A 17,595-nucleotide genomic window follows, 5' to 3' on the forward strand; every position below is an offset into this window, starting at 1 on the left:
GACGAGGAAATATTGGTTGTAAAGATGCTAGCAATAGTAGAGGGTCTATTCAAATATTAATTGTCAACAAATTTGCCTCAGTGAACAGAAATGACAAGAAGAGCAGTTGGAAATATTTAGCAGTAAACAAATAAACTTTTAATCAATCAAGGAGATAATATTGCGAGGGGTGGGAAGATAATTAGGGAGGGTTGCTGTGTGAGCAGTTGGAAAGGGATGACATCCTCATTTGGCAGATCAGTCAGTCCATGAGTCCTCTTGAGCTGCAACCGGCGAAACGAAGCGTCTCCTTTTGGGAATGCTGGGGGAGGTCTTTGGGTTGGGTGAGGCCAGGAGCTTCTGTGGGGAGCAACGGTGGAAGCCAGGGGCATCGGAGTCCGGGGGTGCCAGGTGTAGTTTGTGGAGAGTAAGGAGGAGGCTATCAGCTGACTTGCATAGGTAGGATGATCCTTTATAGGAGAAACAAATGGAGAAAGGGAAGCCCCAGTGATATGTTATACGGCGTTGTAGGATTTGTAGGTGAGGCTTCATCCCTTTCCGCTTTGCCAAGGTAGTTTCGGAAAGATCATGGAAAATCTGGTATTGGTGGCCTTGGAACACCAGTGAATCTTTGTTTCAGGAAGCTGTCAACAATTGCTCTTTGGTGCGGAAGTAATGGAGTTTCACTACAATGTCTCGAGGGCGGGGGCATCATCTGGACTAGGGGACAGGGTGCGGTGGATCCGGTCCATCTCAAGGCGTTCAATAGATAAGAAACAATATATGGTTGGTAGTGCCCTGAAAAGCGCCTCCATCCCTATTATATATATGTAGCAATATTTCCATGCCTTGGGCCTGGGTCCTATGCCATTAGTAGCGGTGGCACTCCCAACACATTTAAGTTGTGAACCCAGGTGTGAGAACTGAGACAATGACCATTCCGGAATCTTTGGTTTGTTTTATTGTATTTAGGGGATGGGAGAAGGGAATGAGTGGGATACTCCTCTGGCTCAACTATGTACACTTTGGGACACTTGAAGAAAAATGCCTGTTGGCGCTGTCTTGACGCCAGCTGAACGCCGACCAGCGCTTTCTGATGCCTATAGATACTGTAGTACTGAAACTGTGCTGGAACCTTGACTTTAATTCAGAAGATTCGGGACTGTAGAACACTTGATTCCTGACACTACTTTGGCTCAAAAGTCACTGAACAGCTCCCTCCAGCCCTGCACTGTCTGAGGTAAGCTATGTGTAGATACTTGTGCTGCTGCAACTCTTAACTTGTACACTTACCATTGTACACTGACTCTTCAGGGCCCAAACTACAGGTGCCCCCTTTCACACTTCAGGGTCCTCTACCTGGGTACCCCCTCTAATACTTCAGGGTCCTCTGACTAGGCACCCCCTTTAACTGCTAGTTGACTCCTGGAGTTAATATCTTGTACGTGTTATTCAGCCACAACATGTAGAAGAGTTGGTGGAGTGGGTCCTCTGAAACCCACGCTCATACTAGTTTGCCTTGCACCGCAGCTGCCAAAGCGGCCCGTTCCACAGGCTCCTTCTCCGCAGCTACTCCTTCTGTCGCCCCACCATCATGCACGGAGGAGTCACCTGAACTATTCGACCATAGTGTCAGTGACATGCTTCTGGAGGATGCACAGCAATTTGAAAGCTGTGATGTTGGTTCCCAGGTTGATGAAGGGAATAATGTGAGTCTAGAGAGAGGGAGTGACAATGACGAACAAGAAACTAGCATTCATGTTTCCACAGCTGCAGCATATTGCCAAGTTTGCTCCAGTGACGAGGAGGGAGGGGATGATGAGGACACAGACTGTATTTGGGTGCCTGACAGGATAGAGGAGAAAGGGGAGGAGAAGGAGGAACAACTCCAACGAGGCAGGATGTGCTCCAGGGGCCACCATAGGAGTAGCCAACCTATTGCATCACAGCACAGAGCTCCACAGGTGCAGGGTGTGGCAAACTCCCCACGGACTTCCAAAAGTTCATTACTGTGGGCTTTTTTTCAGCACATGTGCAGTAGACCGCAGAGTTGCTGTTTGCAACATCTGTCTGAAGCAGATCAAGCGTGGCCAGAACACCAGCTGCTTGGGCACCACATGCTTGACAAGACATACGAAGACCTGCCATGCAGTCCGTTGGCAACAGCACCTGAAAGAGCCACAAGATAAAAACGAGCATACTTCACCTTATTCCTCATCTGGGATCTCTAACCCTAATGTCTTCTCAAATACCTGCATTGAGAGGGATGATGGTATAGCAATGAGTGCCACAGAGACTTGCACCCAATCTGCTAGCAGTACACCACTGCTTGATTTGAGCAGCAGGCAAATTTCACATTACCCCAATTGCTGAACCGTAGAAAGAAATACTGTCCCAGCCATCCACATGCTCAGCTTCCTAATGCTAGCTTTGCCAAATTGCTAGCATTACAATTGCTGGCTTTTCGTCTGGTAGACTCTGCTCCCTTTCACAAATTTGTGGAATGTGCTGTACCACAGTGGCAGGTACCAAAAAGGCATTTCTTTTCGCACAAGGTCATTCCGGCTCTCTACCATCATGTGGAAGGTAGTGTTTTGGACTCGTTGGACAGAGCAGTCAGCAGGAAGGTTCACATAACTGATAATTTCCTTTACGGCGTAAAGCTGGCTGGCAGCTGGGAAGCTGGCAGCTGGGAAGGATGCAGGACAGGGTTCAGTGTTGCAGCTTGTTTTGCCACCATGCCTCCATAAAGCTGGTGCTGGTTCTGCCACCCCTGGCTACTCCACCACCTCCTCCTCCTCTTTTTCTTCCTCCATGTCCTCTTCTGCTTAATTGTCCTCTGAAGCAGCAGTGCTCCCTAAGCGTTCAAGGGGCTACGCAAGCAGTCAGGCTTAAAGATGCCATGCCGTGCTTTAGTTAGTCTGTCTAGGGGATAGGAGTCACACCAGGGCAGAAATTCTGTCAGCTGTGCAGGGGCAGGCTCAGAGATGGTTGACGCCACAACAGCTTGAGCCAGGAATGGTTGTATGCAACAATGGAACCAACCTTCTCTCCGCCCTCAGATAGGGACACTTGACACATGTTCCATGCTTGGCACATGTCCTGAATCTGGTGGTACAGCGTTTCTTGACCAGATACCCGGAATTCTAAGATCTCCCGAGACAGGCCAGAAAAGTCTGGCCATTTCTGGAGTTCATACAATGCCAGTGCTCGCTTATCTGACATTCAACAGGAATTCAACCTGCCCACCAACCGCCTCATTTGTGACATGCCCATCAGGTGGAACTCAACATTGGCAATGCTGCAGCGGCTGCACACGCATTAGAGGTCCATCAAAGAGTACCTGTGTGAGTATAGCACAAGGACAGGGTCAGGGGAGCTTGGCTTTTTTTCGCCACGCCAGTGGCTTTTGATAAAGGATACATGCACCATCCTGTCACCATTTTAGGAGGCCACAAGGATGGTGAGCCGGGATGATGCATGCATCAGTGACACTATCCATCTAGTAACTGCGAGGGGTTGCGGTGTTCAGGCACCACCAACAACCAAGGCCCAATTTTTCTGCACCTGTATGACAACTTATGCGATTTGAAATTTGTTTGGCTCATCACTTGTAGTGATGTGCAGAATTAAAAATAAATAAAATGAAAAATGGTGAAAAGGTAAAAAAAAAAAATAAGAGTAAAAAAAAGTTTAAAATGACGATTGAAACCACGGCTGACCGCAAAGATCTTATAACCACTGTACACTAGACCATTTTGTTCTTCACGCTATATTTGGGGGGATGCCAGGCCACCGGCCACCTTTCCTCTGACTCACTGATTGTCCTTGCACTGTGGTTCTGTACACTTTGTGAAGCACACACTTGACCTCCTTAAGGCAGCAGTTATGTTGATTGGGGTTAGGTTGATTTTCTTTTTCTGTGTTTTTATGTTTCTTTTGTTACTGTTTTATGTACATGAGCCAGGGTATGCCCAGAGATTCTGTTTGTAGTTTTTCTCTTTAAAACAATAAAAAGAATTTACAAAAAAAAAAAAAGATAATTGAATAGCCAAAGACAAACATATGGTTGTCTTTGGCTATTCAATTATCTTTTTTTTTTTTTTTCATTTTATTTATTTTTAATTCTGCACATCACTACCCATTTACACTCCCCTTTTTGAACAAGCAATGAACATCAGAAAAATTGATTTTACGGTAAGTCAAAAATCCTAATCCTCAAAGAGGACAAGGTCTTAAATAGCAGCCTGCAAAAACTTGTGGCCAAAAGAAGCACCTGCAGATGCCAACACATCCACCTTCTAAAACATTGTGAAAGTGTACACAGACGACCAGGTGGCCGCCTGGCAAACCTGCAACACTTGACACCCGATGACGGAAGGCCCAAGAGGCAAAAAATCGCCGGAGTAGAGTGCGCCTAAACAGGGAAAGGAGGAACCTGACCCCAAATTGAATAGGCCTGAACCACTGTCTGTTTGATCCATCAGGAAATGGTCGCAGCAGAAGCGGCCAACTCTTTCCGAGGTCCATCCGTGAGTACAAATAGTGAGTCTGACTTCTTAAAAGACTCTGTAGCTGCCAGGTACACCCTGATTGTCCGAACCACATCCAGGAATGCAAGGCAATTTCCTTGGGATGTTTAGGCCTGGGACATAGGAAAGGCAACACAATATCTTCATTCAAAGGGAAATCATAGACGACCTTTGGAAGGAATGACGGACAGGGACGAAGAACCACCTTATCTCAGTGAACCACCAGGTAAAGTGAACGACAAAACAACACCGCCACCTCCGACACCCTGCGCGCAGCAGTAATAGCCACCATAAAGGTCAATTCTGGGACAACGTAAGCAGCGGAACCTCCTGAATATTTTCGAAGAGGTTTCTGGAGAACTGACAACCAAATTAAGGTCCCATGGCGCCAAAGACCGCGCTGGAGGAGCCTGGTGTCAAACTCCCTTGGAGGAAAAAGGGGAACCCCCAAGAGGCTCACACCACGCAATACTTCTTCCAAGTATGATGGTAGATCTTCCTGGAGGTAGACTTTCTAGCCTTTAACAGCGTAGGAATCACCGATTCAGTCAATCCTCAATCCTTAAGCACCTGGCTTTAAACAGCCAAGCCGTTAAAGCCAGCAACTGTAAAGCAGGATGTAAGATTGAACCTTGGGACAGCAGACCTTCCCAAAGAGGAAGTCTCCAAGGAGCATCGGCAACCAGCCAAACCAAAATCGGCGAGGCCAACCCAGAGCCACTTGAATGCGTCTGTGGCGTCGGCCAGGGGATCCCGAGACAGTGCCACAAATCTCTGTACCGTCCTTGGAATGTGTACAGTAGAGAGCTGGAACAAATTGTTCTGCCCACCTTAGAATGCCGACTACTTTGTGAGCCGCCAGGACACTTCATGTGCTCCCTTGCTAATTGACATGGACCACAGCCGAGGCGTTATCTGATTGAATTCATACTGGACACCCCTAAAGACAAATTGTCCAAAGATCCACACAAAGTCTGATCGCTCGAAGTTCCAGTACATTACCTGGCAGTCTGGACTCTTCCAGAGTCCAAACGCCCTGTGCACAATGTTTGCCGAGGATGCCTCCCCATCCAGACAGGCTGGCATCTGTGGTGACAACCGTCCAGTACAGGGGGAGAAAGGATTTTCCCTGTCAAAGTGCCAGAGAACAAAGCCATTTCTATAGACTGTGTATTCTGTCCCATTTCATTAGAATCTCTTTTTCCAGAGATCTCGTGTGGAACTATGCAAACGGAACCGCCTCGAAGGTAGACACCATCAGGCCCAGAACCCGCATGCAAGCCCGGAGGGATGACCGTCTGCTGGACAACAGAAGCTGAATTGTTTCCTGTGAGGTCTGGATTTTTTCCAGAGGAAGAAACACACTGGTTGAGGCCGAGTCCAGAGTCAGACCCAGATAGTCCAGTTTTGGGGACGGAACCAGAACAGACTTCTGAAGGTGCAGAATCCAACCAAACTCCCTCAGAGTAATCTCCAAGTTGTCCATCAGAGCAGTTGGAGGCTCTGCTTGCAGAAGAAGAACGTCCAGATACCCCAGTATCGTGATCACCTGCTGACGCAACAATGCTAGCAGCGGGGCCAACACTTTTGTGAAGACCTGAGGAACTGAGGCGAGACCAAAGCAAAGCAGAGGAAGCGCTGGAGACCGTCACATATTGGAATGTGAAGGTAGGCGTCCTTGATGTCGATAGAAGTGAGAAAATCCACCTGATGTAGGGATGCCACTAACGTGCAAATGGACTCCATTCGGAACTTCTGTACCCACACAAAGCAGTTTAGCACCTTGAGGTCCAGAATTGGACATACCTTGCCTTCCTTCCCGGGAACTGTAAAGAGGTTTGAGAAAAACCCCTGAAAACGTTCTGAAGTCAGAAAGGGAACAATCACTCCTTGAAGTAACAAGTCTTGCACTGCCCCAAAAGAGACCCCATAAGCGATCTGGGGACAAGTCCAGGTTAGAAGGGAAGAACCTTGCTGGAGAATAAGACCAAAACTGGATCTTGTAGTCAGGCTGAATGACTTAGTGGACTCACTTGTTCTGTACCAGGGAGGTCCACAGATCCGGAAACCGGCGAAGACATCCCCCACCCCAGAAACGGGTGAGGGGGCCCCTTCATGACGAGGAAGCCTTGTCCGCCGGTCTGAAAAAGCCTGCTCGTGGCTTTCCAGACCAGGTCCTCTTGGAACCTCATGTGGAGGCCCTGAAGGGCTTTGATCCCTTGTCTTGAGACCCTAAGGGACGAAAAAGGCCTCTTATGAGCTGAGAAGTATGCGCCACATCTATGACGGGGCTCCTTGCCCTTGGTAGCCTGCGGAAGAAGAGTATTCTCCCTCCCCTGTGAGCCCCTTAATAATGTCATCCAGGGAAGCTCCAAACAGGCGATCCCCTACAAAGAGGAAGATCAGATAAGGCCTTATTATACGTCTGGTCTGCAGGCCAGCATTTCAGCCAGATAATACGCCAAAGGACCACTGATGATATAGGCAGCCTAAAATCATAAGAGCCGTATTCAAAGAGGCAGTTTTTTTTTCTTTATATATAACCCCACTGTTTTGTGACAATGTTGTCAAAGTAAGCGCAAAAGGGGAACACCCTCGCCGCTTTGGAGGGCCTGTGGGTGCCAAAAGCGACCGGCGCCTCTGATGCAGCATCAGCCGCATCCTCTATTTTTAAAGTTTCACGCACTGACACAATCAGTGCATCTGCCAGCGCCTATTCATGCATGCTATAGGAGCAGAGGAATCATCCTCACCATCTGAGCAGTCAGGATGCGTGGACGCAGACCCAGTAGGGCGACTCACGTCCTCGGCGGTCGAAACAGATTCAGGATCTGATGAGGCAGGGTGATCCCGCAAAGGGGGCGCAGACCAAGGGCCCACAAATGGACCACCTACTGGACCCCGCAAAAAAAAAAACAAGAGGGTCGCCCTCCATAGAGGCCTGCATAATAGGAAATAGCCACCCACCTTGACACGGACGCGCAGGCAGGGTACCCTGATGGACCTACAGCGCTAAAAAGGGACAGGTGCCCAACACATAAATGGGAGCATGGCTGCCATCAAAAAATAAACCGCCCCTAAAGTGCCACCCCTTCCAAGGGAGGTGCCAAGCTGGCTGCATGGCTTAGTAGGCCACAAGCCGCAGCCTAAATTTTTGCATGGATCCCAGCCAGGCAGATGCCCAAAAGAAGAGCAGGCACTTCAGCTAATCTCACTGAGGCTGCCCCAAACGGAGGCGCCCGACTCGGCTGCATGGTCTATTAGGCCGCAAGCCGCGGCCTAAATTTTCATGGATGCCCAGCCGCTTGGGCAAGAGCCCCAGCAGAGCCAACCACCCAGGGGCAGCGGCGGGGAGGGCGGATGCTCAAACGGAGGGTAGTGGCTTTAGCCACCCTCACTGGGGCTGCCCCACATAGCTCCCGACCAGTAGGCTGCAAAGCCACGGCCTAAATTTTTGGCCGAAACCAGCCACGCGAGGGGCGGACCCACGGGTGCTAAACCATCCACTCCCTCAGCCCAACAACTGCAGCACAGAGCCCAGAGGACTCCCTGCCCTAGTCAAGAACCCCAAGGGTGGCGAGAAACCCTCCTAAACCCCCCATTGCGCACCAGGAAACCAGCAGCAAATCCAACAAGCCCCCCTTAAGATCATGTGGCAAAAGCCAGCTCATAACCTCACCCAGGTAGGGGGGGGGGCAGAAGACCCACACTGACCACCAAAATGTTGGAGGGGTGGGGGGAACCCAAGGGTCTGACCATCCCAGGGAGGGGTCCACATACACCCCAAAACCCTCCAGGGGAAGAAGAGGGACAGCTACTTACCATACTAGGAACAAAGTGGCACCGCTCCTGACAGACCAATGCTCCATCGGAATGGGGGGCTGTCGGCCAGGAGAAATGCTGTGACTCAGGTCAAAGCCAGGTTGTATGGGCCCTCGTGAGACGGTTAACTCCCAAGCCAGCCCTTGTCCAGTGGGGCTATGTCGTGGTCGACCTAGCATGGAGATGAGGCCTGCACCCGCTTGCTGGCCAGACTGGGGGAGCCCTTTGGATCTAGATTACCCAGTTAGTTGCCCAGTCCAGCAGTTGATTGTAGATTCTAACCGCAACCAAAAAACAAAGATAGGAAAAAGTTCAATTTAAAAGGAAAAAAACTGCCAGGACCAGAGATCCCAGCAAGGAATTAGGTCCTTACTCCTGACTAGGCATAAAAAACTGAGTGCCAATAGCTGAGAGTGGGAGTATACCCCCTGGGACTGCCCCATAGGCGTAGTCAAACTTTTTTCCAGCCTAGGGGCCTACTCCTCCAGGGGGCAATATAACCCAATGGTCAAGAAGATAAGGAGCTGTGTCCGTCAAAGAAAGAGAAATTTTAAGCTTTACAGAGTATGAAGCATACAATCAGGTTCGTCTTTACATGGTAGTATCACATTGCCTAAGAGTAATAAACATTGATGGTCAAAAATAACTATCCCATAATGTGACCAGACAACAAATAGGCGGTGCCTCTCAAGGCTTCAGCCTTGTCCTCTTCTGTAGTACACTGCTGGGAGTGCTGGCAAAGACAGAGCTCATCCCAGCTGCAATGATGCAAGAGACAAAAAATGTCCTATGTGCCGCACATCACTAGAAAAACCTTATGGATATGTGAAATGACAGCCTCAGCCTTATGGGCCATACACGCTATAAGATTTTCTGAAGACTTTTTCCTTTAGACTTAACAAACCCATATAATATGAGGTCAAACCTAAACACTTTGAATATGTATGCAATCTGGCAGGCCCTTGCACTACATAGAAAAGGTAAATCTGAAGGAAATCTAACCACAAAAGTTGGATAGTGTGTATCCAGCTTTAGCCTGGGCTTCAGCCAAGCCCCCAGCACATTTCACTCCACCCCTGATGTTTAATCATGGGGCTCCTGATGATTACGCTCATAGGTCCTTTTTTTATCTCGTTTCCCATAATGTGGTAATGGTCAAGAATAACTATCCTATAGTGTGGTAAGACTGTTAGGGCAAAACAAGAAGAGAAAGAGTAGATGAAAAAGAATAGACCCACTCCATTAGCCACACTGAGAATGAGAGAGAAGAGAAAAGAAGTTGAAAAAAAAAGAAAAAGTAGAAATATTGCCATAAAGATGTACAAGATGAGTGTATATTCACAGCGCAATATGTTTTTAATTGGTTTGTGCAACCGATCTTCCATGGGTCCTTTAACCACTTAAGCCCCGGAAGATTTTACCCCCATTCCGACCAGGGGGTATTTTGCGATTCGGCACTGCGTGACTTTAACGGAGAATTGCGCGGTCGTGCGACGCTGTACCTAAACGAATTTGGCGTCCTTTTTTTCCCACAAACAGAGCTTTCTTTTGGCGGTATTTGATCACCTGTGCGATTTTTTGATCACGCGCTATAAACAAAAAAAGAGCGTCCATTTTGCAAAAATAGCAATATTTTTCCCTTTTTTTTATATGAAATTCCCCCCAAAAAAAATGTAAAAATCAAAATTTTTTAAAATTTTCGGCCAATTTGTTTTATGCTACATATGTTTGGTAAAAAAAATCGCAAAAAGCGTATTTTGATTGGTTTGCGCAAAAGTTATTGCGTTTACTAACTAAGGGAAAGATTTTTGTCATTTTTGTTGTTTTTTTTTTTAACGCGTAATGGCGGCGATCTGCGATTTTTTTTGCGGTACTGCGACATTGCGGCGGACAGATTTTTTACACTTTTGGGGTTACCAGTGACATTTCTACAGTAATCAGTGCTATACATATGCACTGTTACTGTAAAAATACACTGGTAGTGAAGGGGTTAACTTTATTTGAGAGGGAGGGGCTGTGTGTGTCCCTAGGGGCGTGATTCTAACTGTGATTGGCTGGGGCTTCAGCTGTATGCAGAGTGATCAACGGATCTACATAGTAGATCCAGATGATCAGCTCTCATACAGCGAGGAGAATGACAGGCAGCTTGCTTACACAAGCTGCCTGACTTTCTCCCTCTCCCCCGCCGATCGCAGAGTGGCCGGCGGACATCGGGTCCGCCGGTCACACGCGCGGGGGGGTCCGTGACCACTCGGGAGCGGGAGCGCTCCTCCGGCGGCGCGCGCTCGCTCCCTAGACCCTCACAAGCTAGTGACGTAGACCTACGTCACTTTGCCTGTGAGGGGCTGACCGCCGACGTAGATAGTCGTGCGGCGGTCGGCAAGTGGTTAAGAAGGCTGACTTAACCACTTCCCCTTAGGTGGACATCATATGACATCCTGGGCTTTAAGTGGGGATATTTGAATGATGCCTGCAGCTGCAGGCATCATTCAGATTTTTTTTTTCCCCCTAGCTATTCCCTTCACCATAAGAACAATCATAGTGGCTGAACAGCGATCGGCGAGCCGGAGAAGGAATCGGCCGCCTGCGGAAGTGTACCATAGAGACTGCGAGGACCAGATGGTCCCCCCGGCAGTCTCTATGACTCTCGGAGGCCCAGGCGCGACGTGATGACGCCACACCTGACCTGGCAGTTTCAATACTGCACTGATCTCGGCATTCAGCGGAGATCGTTTTTCATTTATTTTTTTTTTATTTCAGGCTTTCTAGCCTGTAGGAGAGATCTCCTACATGCATATGTCGTGGCCACATATGTAAACTACGTTCAATACATGCAAGTGAGGTATCGTTGCAAACTTTAAGAGTTAGAGCAACAATTATGGCCCAGGACCTCCACTAACCCTGAATTGGTAACCTGTAAACATTCTTAAAGTGTCGCCTATATTTTTAAGTACAGAAGTTTGACATCATTCCACAAGTGTGCACAATTTTAAAGCATGACATGTTTGGTATCTATTTACTCGGGGAACCACATCATACAAAAAAATTGGGCTAACTTTAGTGTTTTGTTTTTTTTTGTTTGTTTTTATTCACAAAACGTTTTTTTTTTAAACGTGTTAGAAAATTTCTGTGCGAATACCGTGTGACATAAAAAGTTGCAATGACCACCATTTTATTCCCTAGGGTCTCTGCTAAAAAAATATATATAATGTTTAGGGGTCCTGAATAATTTTCTAGCAAAATAATGATGATTTTTACATATAGGAGTGGAGTGCCAGAAATCACCCGGTATGGAAGTGGTTAAAGGATAGTATTAATTGTACATACCCTTAGTAAACATAATGTGGTTATTAATCACTTTAAGAATACCCAATCAGGTACAAGGAAAATAAAAAGCATTTTTGTCCTCATATGAATGGATGATGGAAATCAGTAGAGTTTTATCACGTTGACTAAGCTCTGGGGAAAATGAGTGCAATTGCACTTGCAAAGTGCACAGTGTGTGCCTTTAGTAAATCCACCCCATAATTACTTTTTGTATTTGTCCATTTGGTTTCTTTCTGTATTTACATACCAAAGCTTTCCAGACCCATTTTAGATCTATAGGTAGCCAGATAAAAATAAACTTGTATGTTTAGATCACATTTAGGTCAGTAGAAAGGGAAATAGACTCTCAAGAGTGTAGGTAAGTGACGTAAAGCAACATTCTACAACCAAGGACTATCTCCTAGATTCCCCCTCCAAGCCAGAAACCCCCAAGAACAAGAAAATGTTTGGTAAGACTGTTCCATTTTATTCAAGGGGTAAACAGGATCCTTAAAAAGGGGGACAAGAAACCAGTAAATGCTGGATATAGACAACATCCTAAACCACAAGGAGCCTCTTTCATTAGAGACATGACATTTTAAGGGCTGGTGTTGGAAAGGACTGGGCTGCCAATTGCCCCCATATGGAAAGGACTGGGCTGCCAATTGCCCCCATACAGAAAGTGACCTGGAGGAGGAGTAAATCATTATTTGCAAAGTCTTGTTCCAGGCCAATCTGGTAGACCCTGCCCAGCTTGACTCAAACTGAATGGGGAGTACTACACTATATTACCAAAAGTATTGAGACGCCTGCATTTATACACGCATGAGCTTTAATGGCATCCCAGTCTTAGTCTATAGGGTTCAGTGTTGTGTTGGCCCACCCTTTGCAGCTATACCAGCTTCAACTCTTCTGGGAAGTCTGTCCACAAGGTTTAGGAGTGTGCTTGCCCGCAGCTTGTATAAAATGACAACCAGCATTCCCATTATGATCTACTGCATGTTTACCATCCCCAAGCCGAAACTGAAGGTTTTCATAAAAGCTGGTTGACATTTGCAGAGAGCTTAGTAAAATCTTGCTGTAAACTCTACTTTTAAGCTGAAGTCTGTGTCTGCAAGACCTTACAGTACAAAGTCTTACAGAAAGACATGGAATGACAGCTTTCACTAGGGCATACTGAGGCTCTGTTCTCTGAGGCATTTACTTCTCATTTTGATAAAATACATTCAATCAGCTGTGTAGAGCATAATGCGAAGTGTCTGGTATTACAGGGTACATTGCAGACATCTGCAGACTATCATATGATTGTAAAACCGTTCTGTTTTTGCGCACTTAAACAAGAAGGCAAAACAAAAACTTTTGGAGTGAATTTAATAGATATCACGGAATGATTAAACAAAAATAAAATGCTATTTAAACATTGCACCTTGGCACATTCTTCTGCTAGCCCCCCTCCAGCAGTGTTGGAGGTAATAAACAAGACTACAGCAAATAGGAGAATAACAGTAATCAAGATCTTGGCAATGGTTATGTTTATTGGTAATAAACCTATAGTGGTGTTTCAAAAGAACATTGGATGGAAAAAATGGCACCAGTGTATATAAATTTTAATGAGAAGCCATTTTATAGTAGTTCCTCTGCATATTCAGGATTACAACAAAGGCTCAGTAGGATATTTTGGTCCTGGAGACATCAGGATGTGTTAGAAACTGTATTTTCATGCAGGTACATGCTTGCTGTGTTTCTAGATCTCCTTTTTAAAGAAGTAGCATGGTATTTTTTTCATTAAATTCTCCAAATTTTGCTACAAACATGTGTGTGTTTTATCGCTATATGAGGCTGCATTCACATCTATAGGTTTTGGTGAGATGAGATAAATAATTATGCTTGCCTCATCTTTGGTTCAATGAAATGTACCTTCCACTGGGATAAATTGTAGCACACAATAAAAAGAAAATACTTGAACACACCACAGCAAAATAAATGAGCTGTAAATACAGAGTACAGAAATGGCGAGTGAACAGACAGAATCTAAAATGTCTAGATTTTACTGCAATAAAAAAGAAAATTGCAAAAAAATACTACCTTAATAGAATTTAATTGTCATCCTTTTTTGGTTAAAAAGTTGGCAAATAGCCTTACAAAAATTGTGTTAAGAATTTTTTATAAAGCCACAAATCTGGAAAAATCAACATTTCAGCAAAAAAAGGAGAATATTTGTTTACTTTATAAGCAGTTCCTTTTCTGCTGTGTGAGGTCCATAAAGAGAATCTTTACCAAAATCATTATAATTATTTTTTCTGTATCAATAATTCCCTATGAATAGATAGACTTAAAAAAAAAAATCTGATTTTCTTGTTTATATTAGTAAATTGTATTTTCAAAGCTCATATCTTACAGATAATTAAGCAATAAGCTATCTAGGTGTACTCATCTTACACATAAACAGCTTGGAAATATGGCCTAGTCGGGAAGGGTTAGCGTGATGTCTTAGGAGGTTGGGTATCACAGAATAGGTATATATGGAAAGATCTTAAAAATCAGGAAAATAGGAAAATGGCCCTCTACATTGTTGTGGAAATGTCAAGGAAATCAGAATAAAAAAGTCACATTATCTAATTTTGCACATAAGCTGTACTGGGGTAAATAGGGGTGTTAAAAAAAAAAAAATTCAAAGGTCACAGCTCCTGAAAATCCCTGAATTTATAGAAACCTAAATAAATACAAATCACAGAATAGAAAACAGGAATGTGCTCATCTCAGCAGACGCATGAATAACTTTGGAAGTAAGATGGTTCCGGATGTCTCCTCGTAGATGTCAAAGAATACAGATTTAAAACAGGCCATGTTGTTTTTTAACATTTTGCTGCTTCCATTTGGGTAGCTGGTAGAACTGGGCTTTAGGCATCCCAAAAATGTTGGCAAAGTCACTATCAGACAGGTACATCTGTTAAAAAAGAACACAAAATATGAATTAATAATATGGGAAATGTACCTGGCCTTTATGTTAGCATGCCTTTAAACTATGGTGTTGGAGAAGGCTCTTTAACCGCCCTGGCGGTATGATTATGTCAGGAATTACATACCAAAAGCTGTACAATTTTTTTCATGGAAATTTGGCGTTATGTATTATAGGCCTACAATTCTAAGTAATTACTGACTTAAACCTGACCAAAACAAGAGTCTAGTAGACATCCCAGATGTGATAAATTTGAAACAAGCATTAATTATAATTGAATCAATAATATAATTTTATTATTTAATATATAACATATATAATAAAATTATATTATTGATTAGATTATAATTCATGCATTATATATTATATATAGATATGTGTGTGTGTGTGTATATATATATATATATATATACATATATACACATATATATATCTATATATATCTATATGCATATATATATATATATATATATATACACACATTTTTACCGTGCTGCATGGGAGCGGAACTAGGGAGGGAAATTAAAAAAAAAAAAAAAAAAAACGTTGCACAAAACACATAACACATTTTATATTATATGTATATATATATATATATATAATATATATATATATATATATATATATATATGCATATATATATATATATATATACATATAATATAAAATGTGTTATGTGTTTTGTGCAACGTTTTTTTTTTTTTTTTTTTAATTTCCCTCCCTAGTTCCGCTCCCATGCAGCATTGCTGCTGCAGGGAACGGAGCTAGGAAGTCATCACACCGACGGAGGACGGAGGAGCGGCGGGACTCTCGGCTGGCGGTCACAGCAATCAGAGATCATTGCTGGATCGCCAGGAGAAGGTAAGAGAACACCGCTGCGCTCTCTGCACATCCACCCCGAGCGTGACTCGGGGTTACCGATCCTGACCTAAAAAATCCACCCCGAGTCACGCTCGGGATTACCGCCAGGGGGGTTAAAGTCCCTTGGACGGCAAGAAGATCAAACCAGTCAATCCTAAAGGAAATCAACCCTTAATATTCAGTAGAAGGACAGATCCTAAAGCTGAAACTTGAATACTTTGGCCACTTAATGCGAAGAGAGGACTCATTGGAATAGACCCTGTTGCTGGGAAACATGGAAGGAAAAGGAGAAGAGGACAACAGAAAAGAAGATGGATAGATAGCATCATCAAAACAATGAACATGAAGTTAGGCAAGCTTTGGGAGGCAGTGGAGGACAGAAAAGCCTGGCGCAATATGGTTAATGAGGTCACGAAGGGTAAGACATGGCTAAACTACTGAACAACAACAAGCTACATCATATTAATTGCTTGTCTTCGGATACCACTTTAAAATCGGTACTACATTTAAAAACAAACATTTATTAAATTGCAGCTTGCCAATTCCTAGATGTGGTGGCTGTATTAGCTTTCATTTTGATGCATTTTTCCTTTATTTTCACCTGGTGATCCAGCCAATAGGTCTGTTATTTTCAACTTATTTTAACAGACCAAGGTGACTAGACAAAGTGTTAGTGTTAAATGGTTTGCCTCAACCCTTTAACTGATAGGGGTTCTTACAATGGTTCATTTATGTAAAACCTTTATCCCAAAATAAAAAAAAACGTTGCTGTAATTATAAAGCGTTGACTTGATTTTAGGACTGCTGACTTGAAATCAGCAAATGATGGTGAGCAAATAACCCAATTGTTAACATGAAGCTGTGTTCACAGCAAACAGGGTATTTTAATTGTCAGCCTCCCTCCTATATTTGCTCACCTTTACTTGACTCTCCCATCACAACAATGCTGGGAATAAACAAAAATGCCAGTATTGGGATCGTGAGACTCATTCCCTGCCTTCCATGTGGCACCACCCAAGCTTGATGATTGGCCCAGTAATGACATATGGGGATAGGGAGAGTTTCCTGAGCCTGGGTGAGCTTCATCTGGACCTATAGTACACAGAGGTTCTTGATTTTTTTTCTGGGGTAGGGAAGGCAAGTATAAGAAGCGACAGGGGTTTCCTTTAAAGTAAACCTGAAAAAAATCCTAGACCTAGAAGCTGTGGAAGTTGAGCTCATTTAGGCAAAGCAAAAGGTTTCGCTTTAAAGTATGATCATTACACAACTGCCCATTTTGACCAAATTATATTCACCTCTTTTTTTGAAGGGTCTACTCCATCAGGCAGGTCCTCAGCATTTTTGTTAATGAGTAACTCTTGGTCGAATACATTGTTTCCATTGCTTTGTGGGAAAGCCTCCACTACAGAATTGCTGTTGCTGGGGGTGCCATTGGTGGCAGTGTGGTTACCATTGCTAATTGGCAGATTTCCTTTCCTGTGTGTCTGATACACTGGGGCTGCCACATTGCTGTTCTCTGTCTTTGCTGGAGCGCTGACCTTACTCGAGTTGTTCGCATTTAGGTTTGTGTTTTGTAAGTCCTGGATAAATTAAATAATGTTATAAATGTGTTATTATACAGGATTTATATGGCACCGACAGTTTGTCCAGTGCTTTACAAAAAGAGGGCAAACAGTACAGTTACAATACAATTCAATACAGGAGAAATCAGAGGGCCCTCCTCGTTAGAGCTTGCAATCTAAAAGGGAGGGTCAAGTGATACCAAAGGTAATAACTGTGGGTGATGAGCTGATGGAGAAAATAAAAGTAAAAATGTTAGCTGGGGGCCATATAGGCTTCTCTGAAGAGAAAGGTTTCAGGGATCACCTAAAAGTGGACAGAGTAGGAGATAATCGGACAGATTGGGATAGGGAGTTTTATAGGGTGGGAGAGGCTCTGGAGAAGTCCTTGAGGAGAGAATGGGAGGAGGTGACGAGGGAGCTAGAGGGCACGTGTTCTTGGGAGGAGGCAGCCTATGGAGGGATTGGCAGAGTATGTTTTAATGTTTTATAAAAGCATTTGTTTGTATGCCTACTATGTATAATATACAGCTGAAGGCAGCTATTTTGTTCATTACACACAGGCTCTGCTTTTTGC

General features: G+C 44.4%; 1 protein-coding gene across 1 annotated transcript in view; it reads right to left on the reverse strand.

Moving 5' to 3' along the window:
• Positions 1–14,161: 14,161 nt before the first annotated feature.
• VILL (villin like) overlaps positions 14,162–17,595 on the reverse strand; it is a 142,301-nt gene continuing 138,867 nt past the window's right edge. Inside the window, exons 19-20 of the mRNA XM_082258399.1 lie at positions 16,755–17,039; positions 14,162–14,586 (exon numbers count right to left, since the gene is read on the reverse strand). Of these exons, the coding sequence (XP_082114525.1) occupies positions 14,473–14,586; positions 16,755–17,039 (399 nt within the window). The 3' untranslated portion in view covers positions 14,162–14,472. The remainder of the gene's footprint in view (positions 14,587–16,754; positions 17,040–17,595) is intronic.

The sequence above is a fragment of the Pelophylax lessonae genome (genome assembly GCF_965119305.1).
Source record: "Pelophylax lessonae genome assembly, chromosome: 5".
In the NCBI taxonomy this organism is placed as follows: domain Eukaryota; kingdom Metazoa; phylum Chordata; class Amphibia; order Anura; family Ranidae; genus Pelophylax; species Pelophylax lessonae.